The sequence below is a fragment of the Lutra lutra genome, chromosome 9, assembly GCF_902655055.1.
Source record: "Lutra lutra chromosome 9, mLutLut1.2, whole genome shotgun sequence".
Lineage (NCBI taxonomy): Eukaryota > Metazoa > Chordata > Mammalia > Carnivora > Mustelidae > Lutra > Lutra lutra.
Genome location: NC_062286.1, coordinates 20,630,048 through 20,650,992, shown reverse-complemented (window position 1 = coordinate 20,650,992; position 20,945 = coordinate 20,630,048). Strand labels below are relative to the sequence as shown.

At 40.7% G+C, this 20,945-nt stretch overlaps 2 protein-coding genes across 3 annotated transcripts in view; one reads left to right on the top strand and one right to left on the bottom strand.

Annotated features, from left to right (window-relative positions):
* HADHB (hydroxyacyl-CoA dehydrogenase trifunctional multienzyme complex subunit beta) overlaps nucleotides 1-958 on the bottom strand; it is a 33,569-nt gene extending 32,611 nt beyond the window's left edge. For both annotated transcript variants that reach the window (XM_047745211.1, XM_047745212.1), the window contains exon 1: nucleotides 801-958. The gene's annotated coding sequence lies outside the window, so the exon portion shown is untranslated. The remainder of the gene's footprint in view (nucleotides 1-800) is intronic.
* Nucleotides 959-1,087: 129 nt separating this feature from the next.
* HADHA (hydroxyacyl-CoA dehydrogenase trifunctional multienzyme complex subunit alpha) overlaps nucleotides 1,088-20,945 on the top strand; it is a 48,255-nt gene continuing 28,397 nt past the window's right edge. Inside the window, exons 1-7 of the mRNA XM_047745210.1 lie at nucleotides 1,088-1,241; nucleotides 10,743-10,784; nucleotides 10,878-10,948; nucleotides 13,213-13,346; nucleotides 15,721-15,859; nucleotides 16,829-16,948; nucleotides 20,388-20,490. Of these exons, the coding sequence (XP_047601166.1) occupies nucleotides 1,175-1,241; nucleotides 10,743-10,784; nucleotides 10,878-10,948; nucleotides 13,213-13,346; nucleotides 15,721-15,859; nucleotides 16,829-16,948; nucleotides 20,388-20,490 (676 nt within the window). The 5' untranslated portion in view covers nucleotides 1,088-1,174. The remainder of the gene's footprint in view (nucleotides 1,242-10,742; nucleotides 10,785-10,877; nucleotides 10,949-13,212; nucleotides 13,347-15,720; nucleotides 15,860-16,828; nucleotides 16,949-20,387; nucleotides 20,491-20,945) is intronic.

Here is a 20,945-nt window from a genome sequence, read left to right as displayed (position 1 = left end):
AGGAAGAAGCAGGCTCCCTGCTGAGCAGAGAGCCCGATGCGGGGCTCGATCCCAGGACTCTGAGATCATGACCTGAGCCGAAGGCAGCGGCTTAACCCACTGAGCCACCCAGGCGCCCCTCGTGACTAAAATTTAATAGACGTGGGCTCTATCCCTATTTCCACCACCTGTGGCCATAGATATGCCCACCCAAGCTGATTTATGGGCTTCATCTACAAGGTGAAAGGAATGAATGACAAGATGATGATGGGCAGATCCCTTCTAGGTTGGAAAATCCTCTGGAACATTAATTCTCCCCCAAGGATGGAGAAACAGCTCAACTCCTGCCACACTCCAGGCCCGAATGGTCACGTGACCGAGTCCCAGTCGAGCAGCTGCGACACGTGACCGAGTCCCAGTCGAGCAGCTGCGACCGGGTAATCCCAACTCCGCGCTCTAAATGTCGACAGCCGCTCACCTGGCTACAAGCAAAACGGGTGAAACACACACCCTGCAATTCAGCCCAGCGCTTTATGCCGACACACACCCGAGCAAACAGGTCGTTAACCCGAGGTTATAAGTTAAAAGACACGGTGACACCGCAGCTCAGAGCTACACGCATAAAGCTAGTCCCAGTTACGGCCCTGATGGCAGTGGTCCCGCAGATCCAGTCCTATGGAGCCTCCCTCCGCTCCCTGGAACTCCACTCCCCGAGGAGAAGGGAGGATGCCGCGGGCACTGGCGCAGGAGATAGGAAAGGAACTGCGGCCCTCGCTGCAGGGAAAGGCCAGGCGGGGAGCCAAGCGCACCGTCCATCTCACCTTAGCTCTGTCCTCTCGAGCTCTAGCTGCCGACACGGAAGGTTTAGCCTCAAGTGCCGGGACTAGTCCTGACCCAGGGGCGGGTCCTTCCCCAAAGGACCCCCTTCACTCCCGCCCCCGAACCCCGCAGGCTGCCCATCGGCCGCCTGTCTGGAAATCCGGGCACCGGGCCTCCTCTCTGGGCCCCCTGCCGTCCAGTAGAGAAAGCGACCTCTCGGTCCCGTTAGCCGGAAGCGAACGGCAGGGCGAGGAGCCAAAGGGGTTTTAGTCAGGCAGTGCGTCGGGCGCCTATCTGGGGCCAGGCTGAGCAGAAAAGTCCTCCGCTCCGCAGCCCCCGTCTGAGCCCTTTCCACTTTCGTCCTCTTCAGCTCAAGATGGTGGCCTCGCGGGCAATAGGCAGTCTGAGCCGCGCCACTGCCTCCAGGATGCGCCGCTGCCCAGGTGAGGCCTGGCTGGGAGCGCCCCGCAGCCCCGGGCAGAACTGTTGGGAAGCCTGAGGTAGCCTCGTAGCCGCGTCTCCCTTTCGCTGTCGCCTCCCCGCCCGGCCGGGGAACGCAGCCCTGCGTCGGGGGAAGGATGCCCCTCTGGGACCCAGTCTCCTGTGCCCTTGCGCAGACTGACCCTTCCTCTCTCCCTGCTCCCGAGTCCTGCAGCGATTTCAGGCTCCGTAACCTCACGTTTCTGGGTGCTGCCCACGCGGTCTAGCCCCTTCCGCGAGTGTCCCCGGCGCACTTCTGGCGTCACGCCCCTCTTATTTTCTTCTGTGATGGCCTCGGACCTGACCCTACTAGATGGGGAGTTCCAGGAGGACTGGGACAGTCCACTCTGTCACATCTTTGTGGCTCCACATCACCTTACCCGTGACAAGAGCTGTCTTAAAACCTTCTTAGGTGTAATGGACCAGCCTTGCGAATTACTGCTACTCCCAGCTCCTTTCCCTCAAAACCATTCTGTACCTATTACCACGTTTAAATAAGGAGCGCGAATGTTGCAGTTCCAGTAATCCCAGTATGAAGGTATAGTATGTTAGATTTCAAGGGGAGGTTCTGCAACTTGCCAGAAGAAATATTTTTTTAAATACACAAATACGCTTGTCCTGTCTGTGGACACCCTGCGGGCAAGGTGATGGGGGGGGGAGCAAATATCTGTACCTCAAGTTAAATCATTTTAAAAACTAATCTAATTTTGTTTCTGACGGTACCCGGTTAGGTTTACATTAGCTGTATTTTTCTCTTCAGACTGGCAGTGAAAGGGTTAAAGTGGGTGATTATGGAAAATCAAGCGTTTTCCTTCCATCTCAAATCTGTCAGGTGAAATGTAACCTTTTATTACGTGTTACACTTAATACTGGCTGCTAATCAGAATTTTCGTTTGTAATATGTCTTTCTCCTGAACACGGTAGCTGGTAGCTGGAGTCTTCTGTACACGATAGCTGGTAGCTGGAGGCTTCTGTAAGGGATTAATTTTGGATTCAGACTTTTTCTGAATCTCCACCAATGTTTGTAGTTTCCACAGGACTGCTGTGTATGTGTGTGTGTGTGTGTGTACCAACCATAATATTACAAAAAATTGATACGTAAAGACTGGGGAAAGTTAAGAAAAAAGTCATGCATTATTAGTCACATATAGTAACTATTAGCATTTGGTCATTTTACCTTATAGTTTTTTTGTTGTTGTTGTTTTCCACGTTTATGGTTTAAGGCTTTATGAAAATCACATGTATATATTTGAACTTGCCTATGCATTGGTTTTAAGGTACCGCTTATGGATTAGTAGCTGCTGTAACACTGAGCTGGTTGAGTCAGGTCACGTGGTTTCCAGTCACTAGTGTAACTTTGGACAAATATCTTGGTCTAACGGATCTTTATTTTCCTCATCTGTAAAATGATTGAGACTTCGGATTTTCTTAGACAGGAGAAATAGGATGAAAGAGCAATTCAAAGCATTAAATTTGGAGTCTGACTTTGGTGCTTGAATCTGGCGTGGCGCGTGGCCTTTTACTCTCTAGTGACCTTGGACAGTTAATTTCTTCTGTTTTCTCATTTGTGAAGTGGGGAAACTTTGTGAACTTCAAAGGAGTTATTCTAAATTTAAAGCAATTTTTCATGGACTAAATGTTCAGTACATGCTGCTATTAACTCTTTTCTGTCCTGAAGAACTGATTCTGTATACCTGAGAATTTTTTAAAATAATTTTTATATTTTATATATGTAATAACAAGCTTAGCTTTTCTATATTTTTTTGGATAGAAATATATATACACACGTAAATGTATATTTCACCAATAAGAAAATATGGCTTATAGTTTTTGTCCGTTTGAATAACAATTTATGAATTTTGTGAGAACATATCTGGAAAGTGAGTTCAAAATTACCTGCACACCTGGATTGCCATTTAATTCAACATATTGGTCTTTTACCCTGAAAACCTGTGCCAAGGCCAGTGTTTAATGAGATTATGACATTTACTGGCGGATGGATAAATTCTTTTGAAACTGATTTGTTTCTTTCATAGTTCAAACCCATTCCTCCCCCACTAATGCTATAATTCTGAATATGACTGTCAAATGACAGTCACAACTTGACCAAGATATCTTAATTCCCATTCCTAAATCTAAATTTCTAATTATGTAAGTGATAAAAATAATTTCATTGAATTAGAGGCAAATAGTAAATAATGTATGTTTAAATTTGACTCACTTGCTTAATCCTATCTCTTCCCCCAGGGTTGAATATTGAGAAAAGTTGTTGATTGTTACTACCAAAGTAACATTTTTATATTTGAAATTTGTGTCAGCCTAATGCAACTCTCTCCTCTGCTATAGTTTTAGGTCTTGTAGTATCTTCTTGAGTTAAATTATCAGATGATTAAGAAGTAGGACAAAGGTTTCTCTCTTTTGCTGGCACAGTTGATCTAGGCTAAAGTTCACCTAGCTGCTGTGAAGTTAACTTTCCAGATTACATAATGGTAAGGGCTAGATTTCAAAAGCAAAGATACCTTGTAGCTACTAACTTGATTTAGCTGGCTGTGGTTTGAATTCAAGATAAGTTTGTACACTTACTGATTTTCTCTTTTTTGTTTGTTTGTTTCTCTTGATTTAGAGGAAGTTTTGTGTATGTGAATATGGGTGTGTGTGTTTGTGCAGCAGAGGTAGATTAGTGGTAAGGGTTTAAAATGATTTGAACCATAACCTAACGAGCACCAACCTGCTGTCTCAAATAGTTGGTCTTTAAAAGTGCAACCTATGCTAGGCCCTCGCACCTGCTCTGTTTTTTTGTTTTGTTTTGTTTTTTGTTTTTGCTTAGCACTTATCTCCTAACATACTTCTTTACATATTTTTTTGGCTGTCTTCCCACCCCATCTCTCCCACCGTGCATTCCCAGTCAGTCCATCCTTACTCTCATCCACTTTACCCTGTTCTAGCTAGAATTGCTTATTCCTTGCTTATTCCCTGCTTCGCCTCTCACTGGAATTTCCATTTCACAGGCAAACTCCTTTTTATGCCAGGCCTGTTTTCACCTCTTCATGTATCTCTACTGGGTAGGAACTGAATCTTCCTATGATATGTGTGTGTGTGTGTGTGTGTGTGTGTGTGTGAGAGAGAGAGAGAGAGAGAGAGAGATCCCCTGCTGCTATAGAATGTAAGCTACACAGAGTCAGGGATTTTTATCTTTTTGTTCACTCCATGTGCCTAGAACAGGGCATGGCACATGGTAGGCCACAAGGATTTGTTGTTGTTGAATGAGGGAGTGCGAGCTGATGTTGAAAGAGTTACGCATTAGTTGGAGGAAACACCTGCTATGGATGCAGTGATTAGAGAATAAAATAGTAAATAGTAAAAATCAAAAGGGATTTTGAAGGGAGGGGAAAGATCGCTGTAGATGGAATCTCATGATAAGGCCTTGTAAAAGAGGGTAGATCCATGATACAAAGATAAAAAGGAGTGATAAATACAGATGATTCAAATTTTAAATGATGGCAAAGCAGAGAAAGGAAGTGTGTCCTTAGAGAGGTAGAGGCATGACGATTGAGGATATGGCTGACTTCTATCTTCATTTACTTGTGTCTAGCACTGTGACTTACAGATACTTTTATAATCATTACATCACTTTTATTTCTGTCTTTATAAGAACACTGAAGTGCACTAAGAGACTTGTTCATGGTTATACAGCTTATAAATGATAAACATGATGGTTGAAAAACATGATGGTTGAACCTAAGTCTTGACTCTCGGGTCCTTTCTCTTTGCAGTCAGATGGCTGATTTGGATTAGCTTAAAGAAAAAAATGCAGACAGAAACAGATCACCTCACTCTGGTACTTGCGTCATCTACACAGCTTTCTTTTAATATGTTGCTTGCCTTTCAAACTAGTGTAAAGCTGCTATTTTCTGTGCCATCTTTTCCCCTCTCTTTAAGGACCTGCAGGATATGGGCACCTGGTTGGCTCAGTCGAAGAGCATGAGACTCTTGATCTCAGGGTTGTAAGTTCCAGTCCCACATTGGGTATAGAGGTTACTTAAATAAATAAGACTTTAAAAAAAATAATCGGGGTTCCTGGGTGGCTTAGTTGGTTAAGCATCCAGCTTGCTTTTGGCTCAGGTCGTGATCTCAGGGTTATGCGATCCAGCCTTGTGTCAGGCTCCACGCTCAATAAGGAATTTGCTTGAGATTATTTCTCTCCCTCTGCCCACTCCCTCCCCACCCCCCCGGGCCCTGTGCATGCTTTCCCTCTCTCTCTCTCTCAAGTAAAACTGCAGGATAGAGGGAAAGAAGGAGGAAGCAAGAGCTATTGCTAATGGTCCCTCTCCGAATCCACTGAATTAGTGGGTTCTCCAAGTCAGTGGCTCTCACATGCCCACTTGTTTGCTGTCTGCTTCAGTCTCCTTTTTAAAAAATATGGACTCTTTCACCCGGGAAGATCCACACATGCAGTCCCCCTTGGATTCAGCTGCCTCTGCCCTTTGTGACTCCTATTATCTGTATAAGCCCCAACTGACCTATATGATATCTATGCTGACCTATAGATAGAGCCATCTCTATGCCCCTATTCAGCAGGAAGAAGTTACAGAAGATGAGTCCTTCCACCCTCAGCAACCTTAAAGATTTAAGGGTCAAAACTGTTCAGAGGGGGATGATGTGGGAAACAAAGGCAGAAGAGAAACTATTAAATTTCCATACTACCTGTAGCCCATTGACAAGTCCTTGAAACAGGCAGAGTGACATTCCTCTAGAGATTCAACTGCCTCAATGTTATTAGGCCCAATTTTATCATAGGCCCAATGTTATCAGCCCCAATTACTTTGCTTAGGGCAAAAGACAATTCTAAATCCTACCCTCACCTCCCCCTCCCAGGATCCTATAAGTCTCCTTTAACATATAAAAATTCCTTTGGAAACTTCCTTTAGCTCTATTCCCCAAGAGACATGTTAGCGATCCTCCCCCAAGCATATGACCCACCGATATGCATCTGAAGAGTCTCATGACTGAGTTTCTACTGAACAGTAATAAATGACATTTCCTGTCAATAGCTAGCCCCCTCAGGATCCTTGTTTCCAAAATACCTGGGAGGCTTGCACTATCCCTAACCCCTCTCAACTTGAAAATATCTAACGGGCCACCACTCCTCAGGACCTCAGTGCAGCTCTTTCTGCCCATGGTACTGTCCTCATGCTTTAAATAAAACCACCTTTTTGCACCCAAAACAAAAAAAGGGACTCTGAGGCCCAGCGCCCTGTAAATTCTGATTCTGTAGTTCTAGGTTATATGTCACCCAAACATTTGTGAGTGTATTTGAGCCTCCCCCACTGATTTTAATGCCTAACCTAGCTCTGAAATCACTTCTCAATACTGCTATGGAAATCGCAGTCCAGCTGGATATGTTGGGAAGTCTTTTGGGTCCTGCTTTGGCCATGTGTAATAGTTCCCCAATCCAGAAGGGTCCATGCCTCCTGGTCAGACATAGACCATGATCAACTTAAAAATGGGTATAGTTCTAAAGTTTGTTTCTAAATCATGTAGAGAGTGTTTTTGATAGAGGTGATGTTTAAAAATTTCATTTAGACTACTACCATGACATAAAATGGCCAGTGTGGTTTAATTTTTTGTCCATTACCTTTGATTATCACTGCATGCTAAGGCAGTCTAAGACTCTTGTTTGACATCCCTCAATTCTGAGCCAGATGAAGGTAGGGGCTTTGGAGAATGAGAGACTAGGCAGAAAGAGAGACAGATGCTCACAGGCTAGTGGGAAGGTTTAGCTGCTGAGAGGTTGCTAGGGATTTTTTTTTTTAAGATTTTATTTATTTATTTGACAGAGATCACAAGTAGACAGAAAGACAGGCAGAGAGAGAGGAGAAAGCAGACTCCCCGCTGAGCAGAGAGCCCGATGTGGGGCTCAATCCCAGGACCCTGGGATCATGACCTGAGCCGAAGGCAGAGGCTTTAACCCACTGGCCACCCAGGCCCCCCAAGGTTGCTAGGGATTTTAACCTTTTTTTTTTTTTAAATAGTGCTCCTAAATTAGGCAGGCACTCCACTCTTTTGCATTATATTGTGCATTCCAAGACTGTATGCAACCCCAATGCAGTATATTTCAATGAAAATCAGATATAAAAATGTTTTAATACTAATAATTCAGAATAAAATAATGGTGGAATATTATTCAACCATAAAGAATGAAAAGTTGCCACTTATAACACCATGGGTAGAACTAGAGCATATTATGCTAAGCAAAATAAGTCCGTCAGAAAGACAAATACCATATGAAGTCATTAATATGTGTAATTTAAGAAAGAACAGTGAGCAAAGGGGGAAAAAAGAGAAACCAAGAAGCAGACTCTTAACTAGAGAAAACAAACTGATGGTTACCAAAGGGGAAGTGGGAGAGAGGGATGGGTGAAAGAGGTGATGGGGATTGAAGAGTACACTTACCATGATAAAAAGTAAAATAATAAAAGGAAATATTAAATTTGCTGATATTTAATATATGAATTGATAGAGGTACATGCACATAATTTATTTTAAAAGGAATAAAACAAATACTGAGGGAAAGCTAGTACAAGTAGCTAATAGTAGAGATAATGAAGGAACCACTGGATATTATTAAAGCACTAATTCCCGGGTACAGGTGTTCATGTGTATTGCTACTATGCTCACTAATTATTAAGGGATGATTTGTTTTTATTTTTATTGCTAAAGAAAAAGTAAACTTTGTTCTAGGATATTGGACAAGGTTTGGAATAAGGAGTAAAGGATTAAAGAGGTGTATAGGAGGGGCACCTGGCTGTCTCCGTAGGTGGAGTATGCAACTCTTGATCTCAGGGACTTGAGTTCAAGCCCTGTGTTGGGAATGGAACCTACTTTAAAAAAAAAAAAATTGTAAAAAGAAAGAAAGATACCTAGGAGATAGGGTTTGAAGTGAACCATGAACATGAAAGACAAAGGAAGAAAGAGCAGGGTGGTTTTTTTGTTTGTTTGTTTGTTTTTTAGATTTTATTTATTTGTCAGAGAGAGAGGAGAGCGAGCGAGCACAGGCAGACAGAATGGCAGGCAGAGGCAGAGGGAGAAGCAGGCTCCCCGCCAAGCAAGGAGCCCGATGCGGGACTCCATCCCAGGACGCTGGGATCATGACCTGAGCCGAAGGCAGCCGCTTAACCAACTGAGCCACCCAGGCGTCCCAGAGCAGGGTGTTTTTAAAGAAGCTTGGGGGGGCGCCTGGGTGGCTCAGTGGGTTAAGCCACTGCCTTCGGCTCAGGTCATGATCTCAGGGTCTTGGAATCGAGTCCCGTGTCGGGCTCTTTGCTCGGCGGGGAGCCTGCTTCCCTCTCTCTCTCTCTCTCTGCCTGCCTCTCCATCTACCTGTGATCTCTCTCTGTCAAATAAATAAAATCTAAAAAAAAAAAAAAAAAAAAAAGAAGCTTGGAAGTTGTAACTAAGGGATGTGGACCCTGTGCTGGCCTCCACAGTAACTTGGTTTCTACCTAGAGCAAGATGTTTAGATTAGAGCAAGACAGAGGTGATGCTTTAATGGTAGTAAGGAGGTAGAGTAATTCCCAGAACAAACTTTGAATTTTTGCCTAAGAATTTCAGTGTTCCCTACCTTCTGTCCACAGTCCAAGTTCAGACTTCTCTTGTGATGGCTTGTGCTCAAAACATCATCTTATTATTATCCAGGAGAGCCTCAAGTAGTGAAGTGATTAGGAGGAGGGAGAAGTGTAGTGGGTCTTTGGTCCTCCCCAGGGTAGGAATATTCTTGGTAGAGGGCAATAGAGTCCTGTTCAGTTAGAAATTCTTAAAATAGCAGAGTGTGACTGGACTATTTCATAAATGGCCACTAGTGCCTGTTGATGTCACCTTTTTTTAAAGTTTTTATTTGAATTTCAGTTAACATACAGCGTAATGTTAGTTTCAGGTATAGAATATAGTGATTCAGCCCTTCCATACAACACCCGGTGCTCATCACAAGTGCACTCCTTTAATCCCCATCACCTATTTAAGACACCCCCCCCCCCCCGACTTTCTGGTAACCATCAGTTTGTTCTCTATAGTTAAGAGTCTGTTTCTTGGGGCGCCTGGGTGGCTCAGTGGGTTAAAGCCTCTGCTTTCATTCAGCTCGGGTCATGATTCAGGGTCCTGGGATCGAGTCCCACATCCGGCTCTCTGCTCAGCGGGGAGCCTGCTTCCTTCTCTCTCTCTGCCTGCCTCTCTGCCTAATGGTGATCTCTCTCTGTCAAATAAATAAAATCTTTAAAAAAAAATAAATTTAAAAAAAAGAGTGTTTCTTGGTTTGTTTCTCTCTTTTTTTTCCTCTTTGTTTTCTTAAATTCCACATATGAGTGTAATCATATGGTATTTGTCTTTCTCTGACTTACTTTGCTTAGCATAATACTCTCTAGCTCTATCCATGAGGTTGCAAATGGCAAGATTTCGTTCCTTATGTCTAAGTAAAAATCCATTGTAAGTTATTTTACTTTTGATAACACTGGAAAGTCCATCTCCATAAAAATACAAGAGGATGTGGCTAGAGAACATGGTTGAGTATATTTGTTATATACCTGGGACTGACAATATAGATTGCTTTGTAGATTTCTTATTTGCTACTGTGTTCATTTCCTATTATTGCTGCTGTAACAAATTTCCACAAATTTAGTGTCTGAAACAATAAAAATTTATTATCTTACAGTTATGGATGTCAGAAATGAGTCTCACTGAGCTAAAACCGGAAGTGTTGAGGGCGCCTGGGTGGCTCAGTGGGTTAAAGCCTCTGCCTTCGGCTCAGGTCATGATCCCAGAGTCCTGGGATCAAGCCCTGCATCGGGCTCTCTGCTCAGCAGGGAGCCTGCTTCCCACCCACTCTCTGTCTACTTGTGATCTCTGTCAAATAAATAAATAAAATTTTTTTTTTTTTAAAGTGTTGGCAGGGCTGTGTTCATTCTGGGTGACTTAAGGGAGAATTCATTTCCTTACCTTTTCTAGCTTTCCAGGTGGAGGCTGCCTGCTTTTCTTGACTTCTTCAAAGCCAGCAAAGTGGGGCTAAGTCCTTATGCTGCCATCTCTCTGGTCCTCCTTGACTCTCTCTTCTTCATGATTACAATGGGCCCACTTGCATAATCCAGGCTACTCTTTCTCTCTCTCTCTGTGTTCAGCTAATTAGCACCTTAATTCCCTTAGCCATGTAACCTAACATATTCACAGTTTCTGGAGACCTGGACATCTTTGAGAGGGCAATTCTTCCACCAACCACATGTACTATTTAAATAATCTCATAAGCTGATCTTTTAAATGAAACAGATATGGTAGTAGTCACAAAAATGGCCTAGAATACATTATTCTCATTTGGGGGGTTTTGCTATTGTTATAAATTCCAGCTTTGTTATATTTAGCAAGTACTACAGCAGTTATGTTTTACAAAGTAATTAATTTTGAATGCCTTTTTCTTGTAGGTTATATTTGCCGCAACTTTTCAGGGTCCTCTGCTTTGAGAAGTAAGTTTAATTTCTTACTGACATGCTTACACTGCTTTTTAAATTTGTTTAGCAATAAACGTGTTTACAAATAAATTGTCTTTCCCTTTTTAGCCAGAACCCATATTAACTATGGAGTCAAAGGGGATGTGGCTGTTGTTCGAATTAACTCACCCAATTCAAAGGTACCGAATTTTAACTTGCTGCAGAGTCTCTTTCTCCTAATACATTCATGAATCCAGCGCTGAATAGGAGGGAAAGAAATCCACCAATTTGGCAGTAATCTCACATGAATTTGTAGTTTTGATAGTTTCACAAATTGTTCAAGGAGTGCAACTTTCTGGAGCAGAGGTCCTTGTTTAAGAATTCCTTCTAGATGACCGTAGGTGTCAGGTTAACATCCCAGATTAATGAAATTAGCCTTCGATTGCTGTGTCACATGCTGAGGTGACTTATTAGATAAGAACCAAAGTGCAAGCTTTGTTTTATAAGAGAAGTCACCTGTTCATCTGAACTACAAGGTTGTTACACATGCTTTCCTCATTACCTGCCTGATGTCGTTATCTGTAGAAGATTGTCTGGGTTAAATGTGGTTGTTAAGCTTCCTGAGGAACTTGAATGAATGACTGAGTGTAGTTCACATATTGGAAGTGAGGTTCTGTTCTAAGTGAAGCCTCATTTGTTTTTGGCAGATTCAGGAAAACTTGGGGCATTAATCCAGTCTTTGCCAAGAAGACCTTTATTGCAGGAGCTCATGCTTTTCCCCCCATCTAAAATTGATGTTAGGAAGGGGCGCCTGGGTGGCTCAGTTGTTAAGCCTCTGCCTTTGGCTCGGGTCATGATCTCAGGGACCTGGAATCGATCCCCACATCTGGCTCCCTGCTCAGCGGGAAGCCTGCTTCTTCCGCTCTCTCTCCCACGCACCCCCCCCCCCCCGCTTGTGTTCCCTCTCTCGCTATCAAGTAAATAAATAAAATCTTAAAAAAAAAAATGGTTGGTGTTAGGACACCTGGATGGTTCAGTTGATTAAGTGTCTGACTTGATCTCAGCTCAGGTCTGGATCTCACGGTTGTGAGTTCAAGCCCCACATTGGACTCCACACTAGGCTTAGAGCCTACTTAAGAAAACAAATAAAATTGGTGTCAAGTTTTCATATTTCAGGAATCCTGTTACTAAAGGCCTAGATGGAATAGGAGGACGTAGATGGAAGCAATTAACAACTATCACAAATTAAGGAAAATAACCAGTCCCCCTCACTAGGATGAATTTTGGTGCCCACTGACCAATGATTCAAACTTAAGATATTTTTTCAGAATTTTCTAAGTTGAGCATTTTTTCTGAGCACAGACTCAACACATCCCTATAGTGGGAAGTTTGAAAGCTATACAGAGGAAAATAACAAGTCATTCATACTACAAACGCAAAGGCAAATACCTTCAACTTTTTTTTTTTTTTTTTCAGTTTTATTCTTTGGAGAGAGAGAGAGCATGCACAAGTAGGCAGAGCAGCAGGGAGAGGGAGAGGAGAAGCAGGCTCCCTGCTAGGCAGAGAGCCCGATTCGGCGCTAGATTCCAGGACCCTGGGACCATGACCTGAGCCAGAGGCAGACACCCAACTAACTGAGCTACCCAGGTGCCCTGACTTTTAACATTTAATCCAGTTTCAACAAATAATATTTACAAAATAAGATCATACTATATGTCTAACTTTGATTCCTTTTTTTCTTAATGTTATATGAATTTTTCCTTACCAACAAGCATGTGTAGACTTATTTGTAGCTCACATGTGATTCAGATTCTTAGGAGTGTGACCCTGAATTTCTCCTTTGTAGATGTATTTTGTGTGTATGTTAAAGATTTTGAGTCATTAATGAAGACACTGATGAAATACTACAGCCAGTTCAAAGAAGCATCCACAGTACCTACAAATTTATAGATCAGGAATATTGAAATAAATGTGCAAATGGAGACAAACTGATTTTTCCACATGGAGCTGGTTGTATCTTCTGGGACAATTCATTTGCATGCCTGTAGACAATATTTTTTAATTGCTTTCAGTTATCTACACAGAGATTTAACATAATTCCAAAGAAGCGGAAAAAAGATAACACAGACAGGTGTGCTATAGATAATGCAGTTTCTTTGAAAAACAAAATTTCCCCTATCTAAATAATGTTACAGGTGGAAGTTGTCCTCTTAAAATTCATAGGTTGAAGCTGTAAGCCCCAGTGTGATGGTATTTGGAGGTGGAACTTTTGGAGTTAATTAGGTTTACATGTAGTCACGAGGGTGGAGCCCTCATGAAAAGATTGGTATCTTTTTTGTGTGTGTCACTGGTTCTTTTTTTTTTTTTTAATTTAAACTCAATTAATTAACTTACAGTGTATTACGTCAGAGTGTATGTACTTCTGATTTAAAGCCTTAGATGTGTGTGTATTTCCCTTTGGCAGGTGAACACACTGAATAAAGAACTGCAGTCTGAGTTCATGGAAGTAATGAATGAAATCTGGGCTAGTGATCAAGTCAGAAGTGCTGTCCTTATCTCATCAAAGCCAGGCTGCTTTATTGCAGGTGCTGACATCAAGTAAGTTTTCAAAGATTAGAAGTCACATTTCTTCTTGGCTAATAGTATGTTTCTCAGGCCTAATCATTCCTTCTCTTAAAAGAAGGTAGAAGTAAATTCTCTGAACGTTTTCTTTTTTCAAGTTATTTTCACAAGTGTAATAAAGTTGATAAAAGAGGAGCTTGTTGCTTAAACCATGTAAGACTAATCTTCCTTAAAGAAGTTGAAAGCAGTTCTAAGAATATTGGCATAGAATAAAAACTACTGTACAATGAAACTATGAGGTGCCCCTTTTTTTTTTTTTTAAACCCAACAGACCAACAGATATTTAAAAGTTTGAAAATACCGTGTTAGCAAGGACTTGGAAAAATAAGAAAGTTAATATATTACTAATAGGAATGCCAATTGCTACAGCACCTTTGGAAAACATTTTGACAGCCTTTAATGAAATTGAAAATGCACGTATCGTCTAATTCAGTGATACCTCATCTAGCTATATATGTACTAAAGAAATCCACCCTTTGTTTTTAAAGACATGTGTATAAGGATGTTCAGCCCTGTGTAATTTAAAATAATGAAGAATTTGAAGCAATTAAATGTCAGTCATTAGGGAAATGGGAAAGTAAACAAACTTTCATATGATAAAATACTACAAAACGGCTCAAAGGAATTAACTAGATCCACAACATAATGTTAGAGCTCAAAAATGTAATGTTAAGTTTTATAGACTTTTATAGACTTTTTTTAAAAGATTTTATTTATTTATTTGACAGTGAGACACAGCAAGAGAGGGAACACAAGTAGGGGGGATGGGAGAGGGAGAAGCAGGCCTCCCACCTAAGCAGGGAGCCTGATGCAGGGCCCCCATGACCCAAGCCTAAGGCAGACGCCCAGTGACTGAGCCACCCAGGTGCCCCTTAAAAAAAAAGCAAGTTATAGAACATTCTGTATAGCATGTAGTTTATGTAAACATTTTAAAATCATAGTGAGATGCCTCTGTTATTTATAGATACAAATATGTAGTTGGTCTGGAAGGATACACTACAAATATTTGAAAATGGTTGCTTCAGGGAAAATGAAGTAGCTGGTAGGACTCTGAGGTTGTCAAAGGGAACTTTAGTGATGCAGCTAATATTTTTTTTAATGGTGGAATTTTTTTTTTTTAAAGATTTTATTTATTTGACAGATAGAGATCACAAGTAGGCAGAGAGGCAGGCAGAGAAAGAGGGGGAAGCAGGCTCCCCACTGAGCAGAGAGCCTGATGTGGGGCTCGATCCCAGGACCCCAGGACCCTGAGATCATGACCTGAGCTGAAGGCAGAGGATTAACCCACTGAGCCACCCAGGTGCCCCTTAATGGTGGAATTTATGTGTATGTAACGTGCTTATAGTTTTTTAAAGCATTTATAAGGAGGTGAAATTCTATCATAGTGTTAGTTTAATGGGCTAAAATGTTACCAGTTGTTAATTCTGTCAAATACAAGCATTCGTTTTATTATTCTTTGTACCTTAGGCAATGATAGCCAGCATTAGAGGCGTAGTAATTTGTTGTTAAGGTGTTTGTATAGTTTTAAATCTTGCTCCACATTGTGTACTCTTTTTCTGTGTATAGTAATTAGGAATTTATAAATATTTTGGGTTTTTTTTTTTTTTTTTAGAAAAAGCAAAATTACCTGTATCAAGTGCTTTTTCTTCTAGCTCAGTTATTTGAGCCTAGCAAGGCACTGACATACCTAGCACTAGCTTCCTATATCCAGAGGAAAATACTTAGCAGCTTCTGTGAGGCTAGCTGAGCAACTCCCAGTATGTAAAATGCTAAAAATTAGTTATCTTTGGTCAAACTTACAAAAGCTACTTTAAATGCGTTAAAGAACAAAGTAGCAAATGAAACAAACTGAAACTAAAGGACATGAAGTACATTACTGTTGTTCTTTTATACTCATAGGAGATAAATAACTTGAAAGCTTTTTTTCCCACGGTTATTTTGATTGCTGTTCAATCTGGGAGTCACTTGATAGTAAAAATGGTTAATGTGATAGTGAAAATATTTACCAGAAGATGATTTTCTCATGTACAGAAGGCCTTGTGATCTAATGTGGTTTTTTTTTTTTTTTTAATAGAAAATAAAATTACACAACATGTTTTGTTTCATGTTCTCTGGATCCAGAAATCTAACACTTTTTATGGAGAGATGATGTGGCTTTATGGAGAGATGATGTTGCTGATATTAGTGCTGAGGCAAAACCATTCTTAAACTCTTGAGTATTTGAAGATACACTATCAAATATTGGTAGATGATAGGGCAGGGATACAATGAATGAGGTATTGAACAAAGTCGGGTATAATTTCATCTTTTTTTTTTTTTCCTCTCTTCTCTGCTTTCATGTTTACTACAGCATGTTAGCCTCTTGCAAGACCTCTGAAGAGGTAACACAAATATCACGGGAAGGACAGAGAACATTTGAGAAACTTGAGAAGTCCACAAAGCCTATTGTGGCTGCCATCAGTGGAGCCTGCTTAGGAGGAGGACTTGAGGTATTGATTTCTTTCAAAGTCATTGAGATGTTGTTCAGCATATTGATGGGAATTACAAGCTGCAAACCTGTAGGCTACGGTTTTGCCTGCAAAAAGTTCTCAGAGGAGGATCAGCTTTCTTTTTAGTTGTCAAACTTCTGGATAGGTTTCAATCCTTGTTTCATGGCACAGAGCAAGTAACCAAAAGTGTGATGTTTTCATTTTTATAAATTGAGAAGATTTGAACTACATCTCCAAGGTCGTCTTCAATTCCCAAAACCTGGTTCAGGTTTGCAGGACAAAGATTCAGAAGTGTGGTCCATGCTTTCAAGCTACTTAAGTCTAGATGAGACTCACAGAGCGTAATATGTGTTTAAGTGCTTTGTGAGCAGTAAAGATGGTGAATAATTTAAGATTTGAGAGGAGAGATGCTTGCTAGACTGGAGCATGTAGGAAAGGAGAGGAGAAAATAAAATAACATTTAATGAGCATTTTTCACATACTGGGCTCTATGCTAGACACTTTCACATATATTAATTAAGGAAACCTATGCCTGGTCCTAAGAAATCAGCAGAAATTGATTAATCAGAAAATAATGGGGAAAAAGATCATTTCACATATGGCATGGTATGAGCAAAGACAACAGTGAGCAAAGACAACAGTAGGCAAAGCCTATTCGATCACTGTAAGTAGGCCTGTTTGGTTGAAAAGGAGGGTCTCTGTAGGATACAGGCCTTCTTAACTTGGTGTGCAATGTACAGTGATGTACGTGTATTTTTCTGTTTAGACCTAGCTTTCAGCAGGTTTTTAAGGAGATCCAGAACCCCAGGAAAGGTTCATTAGGGGGAAAGTATGAAATAAGCCTGGGAAGCTAAATTATAGAAAGCATAAAATACATTCCTGCTTTGTAAGTAATCTTTAGACCTTCGCATATCTGAAGATATTTATAAAGTTACATTTTCTAACATTCTAATTTTCTTTTGTTTGAAGCTTGCCATTTCCTGCCAATATAGAATAGCAACCAAAGATAGAAAAACAGTATTAGGTACACCTGAAGTCTTGCTGGGAATCTTACCAGGAGCAGGAGGCACACAAAGGCTGCCCAAAATGGTGAGTTTAAGCCCCCTTGTGACCTTTAGAACCTCAGTACCTATGGGTCCCTTTATCTGTTCTTTTTATTCAATTATGGTTTGGTTTTATTTTGTTTTTGCAGCATTTGGTTTATTTAGGTTGGCATCGGAAAAAAAGCATAGTTTATTTTTAAAGCAAAGATTAAGAGTTAAGTTACAGTAATAAAGAGAGCTCCTTTGATAGTATTTAAAAAGTCTTAACATTTCAAATGACAGGGAAGTTGGATGGGAAAGGTGAGTATGCTAAAATTGTTATCGTGTGTTAAGAGGAGATGATTACATTCAAGTTCACAGGGATAACAGGTCTCTTCTTCATACATCCTCTAGTTTTGGCTATCAGACAATTTTCTAGACTAAGCTGCTATTTTGAGAACACATGAAAATACATAACACAGAACTGGAGATTCAAATAGAACACAGACCTATTTGTTAAGCAAGAGAAATGTAACCTCAAGTTATGCTCATCTTTACCGAAGACGTAGTTCTTTTAAGACATCTGATTTCAACTTATCTTAGATTTGGAATGAGTCTACCAAAACTGCCTTGGATACTTAACATCATAGAAATAAATATGAATTGCTCTTATAATTCTTTTTTTTAGGATTTTATTCATTTGAGAGAGAGAGATAGAGAATGAGCATGAGCAGGGGAGGAGGAGGCAGAGGGAGAGGGAGAAGCAGACTCCCTGCTGAGCAGGGAGCCCAGTGCAGGGCTCCATCCCAGAACCCTGAGATCACGGCTTGAGCTAAAGGCAGATGCCTAACTGAATAGCCACCTAGGCACTCCATGCTCTTGTAATTCTTTATACAATCACAGGAACATTAAGAGTTGAATCAGTATTTCACAGAAGGTGTTTCCCAGGTAGCAGGAACTGAAAAATCTGTGGGAAATGGTCCTCGCTTTGTATTGACAGACATAATGACTTTACTTTTCTATAAGAGAAAAAAATGTAACTGTGATGCTGTTTCTTTTTTTTTTAACTTATTTAAATTCAATTAATTAACTTCTCTATTACATAGTTTCAGAGATAGAGTTCAGTGATTCATCAGTCTTATGTAACACCCAGTGCTCATTACATCACTGGTCCTTTAGATCTATTTCCTCCGATACAAAAGGCATAATATGGATATTCATTGTATAATTTAGAAACAAAATAAAATATGGGTTTATAGGATCAGTAACAAATTTTATTACTGGTGTTTGGTTTATTTTCTCAATTCTACTTTTTTAAATTCCTTGATCAAAATGAATTTTTTAAAGATTTTATTTAGAGAGAGCATGTACATGGAGGGTGGGGGGACAAAGGAAGAAGGAGAGCCCCATGCAGGTCTTGATCCCACAACCCTGGAATCATGACCTGAGCTGAAATCAAGAGTTGGCTGCTTAACCGACTGAGCCACCCAGGCATCCTAAGTCCTTGATCAAAATTACGATTAATTACTAATCCCTGAAGAAGTATAAAGGTAAATATTTACCTTTCTGGAACATAATAGTTTTGGGGGGTTTGTTTTTTGTGTGTGGGGGGGTTGTTTGTTTACTTTTTTTAAAAGATTTTATCTTTAAGTAATCTCTACCCCAGCATGGGGCTCAAGCTTAACAACCCTGAGATCAAGAGTTGCATGCGTTCCAACGGAACCAGCCAGGTGTCCCTTGACCTTATAGTTTAATTTGTTCCTTCTGTGCACAGTACCATCTTACGAGTTTTTCAAATCCATGGGTCATATTTCATGATAACTGTGAGCCAGGTCTTTCTCTTGATTTGGATCATCTCAACTGCTGTATTCTATAGAACCAAAAGAGACCAGTCAGGCTTTTGAATTCATAAGGAGAAGAGAAGGACAGTCAGACTTAGAGGCTACAGAGCAATGTTTTTTTGTTGTTATCTTTTTTTTTTTTTAAGATTTTATTTACTCATTTGAAGACAGAGATCACAAGTAGGCAGAGAGAGAGGAAGGGAAGCAGGCTCCCTGCTGAGCAGAGAGCCCGACACAGGGCTTGATCCCAGGACTCTGAGATCATGACCTGAGCCAAAGGCAGAGGCTTTAACCCACTGAGCCACCCAGGCACCCCCAGAGCAATGTTAATACCCACTGACTCCCTACAGCTTCAGGCACTGTTAGTTCCTCAATGAAAATAGGGCTCAGCCGAAATACTCTTTGGAGGGAAGTTGATATGACCTGGGCATAGAAAAATAGGAAGATTTATGATATTAGTTTTCTGATAATAAATAGTGTGCATTCCTTCATAGAAATTGTCAGGAGGATTTATTGAAAGCATAAATAAGCCTATATGGTGTAGAAGATATTCCTGTGTTTCTTTCATTGTCTTGCAATAGTTGGTATTTGGTATTTGAATGTTGTTAGAAACTATTCTTCAGGTACTTACATAAGAAGCTCTAGCTGAGTTCTATTTTTTTTTTTTTTTTTTTTTTTTTTTTAGATTTTATTTATTTATTTGACAGAGAGAGATCACAAGTAGGCAGAGAGGCAGGCAGAGAGAGAGGAAGAGAAGCAGGCTTCCCGCTGAGCAGTGAGCCCGACGCGGGACTCGATCCCAGGACCCCGGGATCATGACCCGAGCCAAAGGCAGCGGCCCAACCCACTGAGCCACCCAGGCGCCCCCTGAGTTCTATTTTTAAGTCCAAAATTCTTATTTAAAATATTGTTGGGCACCTGGGTGGCTCAGTCAGTTAAGCATCCGGCTCTTGATTTCAGCTCAGGTCATGGTCTCAGGATCCTGGGATCAAGCCCTATCCCCCACCCCCCAACCCTAGGCTCTCCCTCTCTCTCTCAAATAAATAAATCTTTTTCAAAAAAAAATTTTTAAAAATACATGGGGTGCCTGGGTGGCTTAGTGGGTTAAGCCTCTGCCTTCAGCTCAGGTCATGATCCCAGGGTCCTGGGATCGAGCCCCACATTGGGCTCTCTGCTCAATGGGGAGCCTGCTTCTCCCTCTCTCTCTGCCTCCCTCTCTGCCTACTTATGATCTCTCTCTATGTCAAGTAAATAAATAAAATCTTTTTTAAAAATTAAAAATACATAAATAATGACATTGTCAAAATCATCAGGTTTCTCAATCTCCACTAGCTCCACCAAAGGAATTTTAAGTATTATATAAATGACATAATATATAAATGCACAGTTTTAGGAAACAATTATTTCTCTACCGTATCAGTTCCATAAGACAGAAATCTTACATATTGAATTAAAAGAAGAGATACAGACATTTTTGCTTCAACGGGAAGTGTCTAATCCCAAAAGTTACCTAAATGTGTACTTTGTATGTAAAATTTAACTGATTGATAAATAGCATAAAAATCTGGTTTGACTTTCCTCATTTATTTATTTTGCTCTGTTGAATGATTAGTAATTGTCATTCTGGTATTCTCCCCTGTACTCTGATCCTTGCTTGCTTGGTAGGTGGGTGTGCCTGCTGCCTTTGACATGATGTTGACGGGTAGAAACATTCGTGCAGACAGAGCAAAGAAAATGGGACTGGTTGACCAATTGGTGGATCCCCTGGGTAAGTGGTAGCATGCCTCAGAATTGGGCCTTATGAAGTTTGTTTGTTTGTTTTTTTTAAAGTTAATATTGGTTAGAGTGAAATCAGACTCTAAAGAAATGAGTCATTCTGAAGAGTGAAGTTTTCTGAATATAGCTAATACTAAATCCTAACATTAATCACCCCAACTTTTATTTTATAAATTGGACATCAAGAGTACAGAATTGAATCAAATTCTTATTTTTGGTTCTTAAATTACCTGTATCGTTATTCATGATAACCCTCCTTCAATTTTTTGTGTCTGTTTTAATAATACAATAAACATATATGAAACAACCTGAGAATGTCAACAATAGTTGACATCTACTGATGGGCTGCTTCCCTCCAAACAACTTCCTTGCCTCCCCTCACCCAAGGAAACCTCTATTCCAGATTGTATGTTCATTATCCTCTTGTATTTCTTAAAAATCAGCATT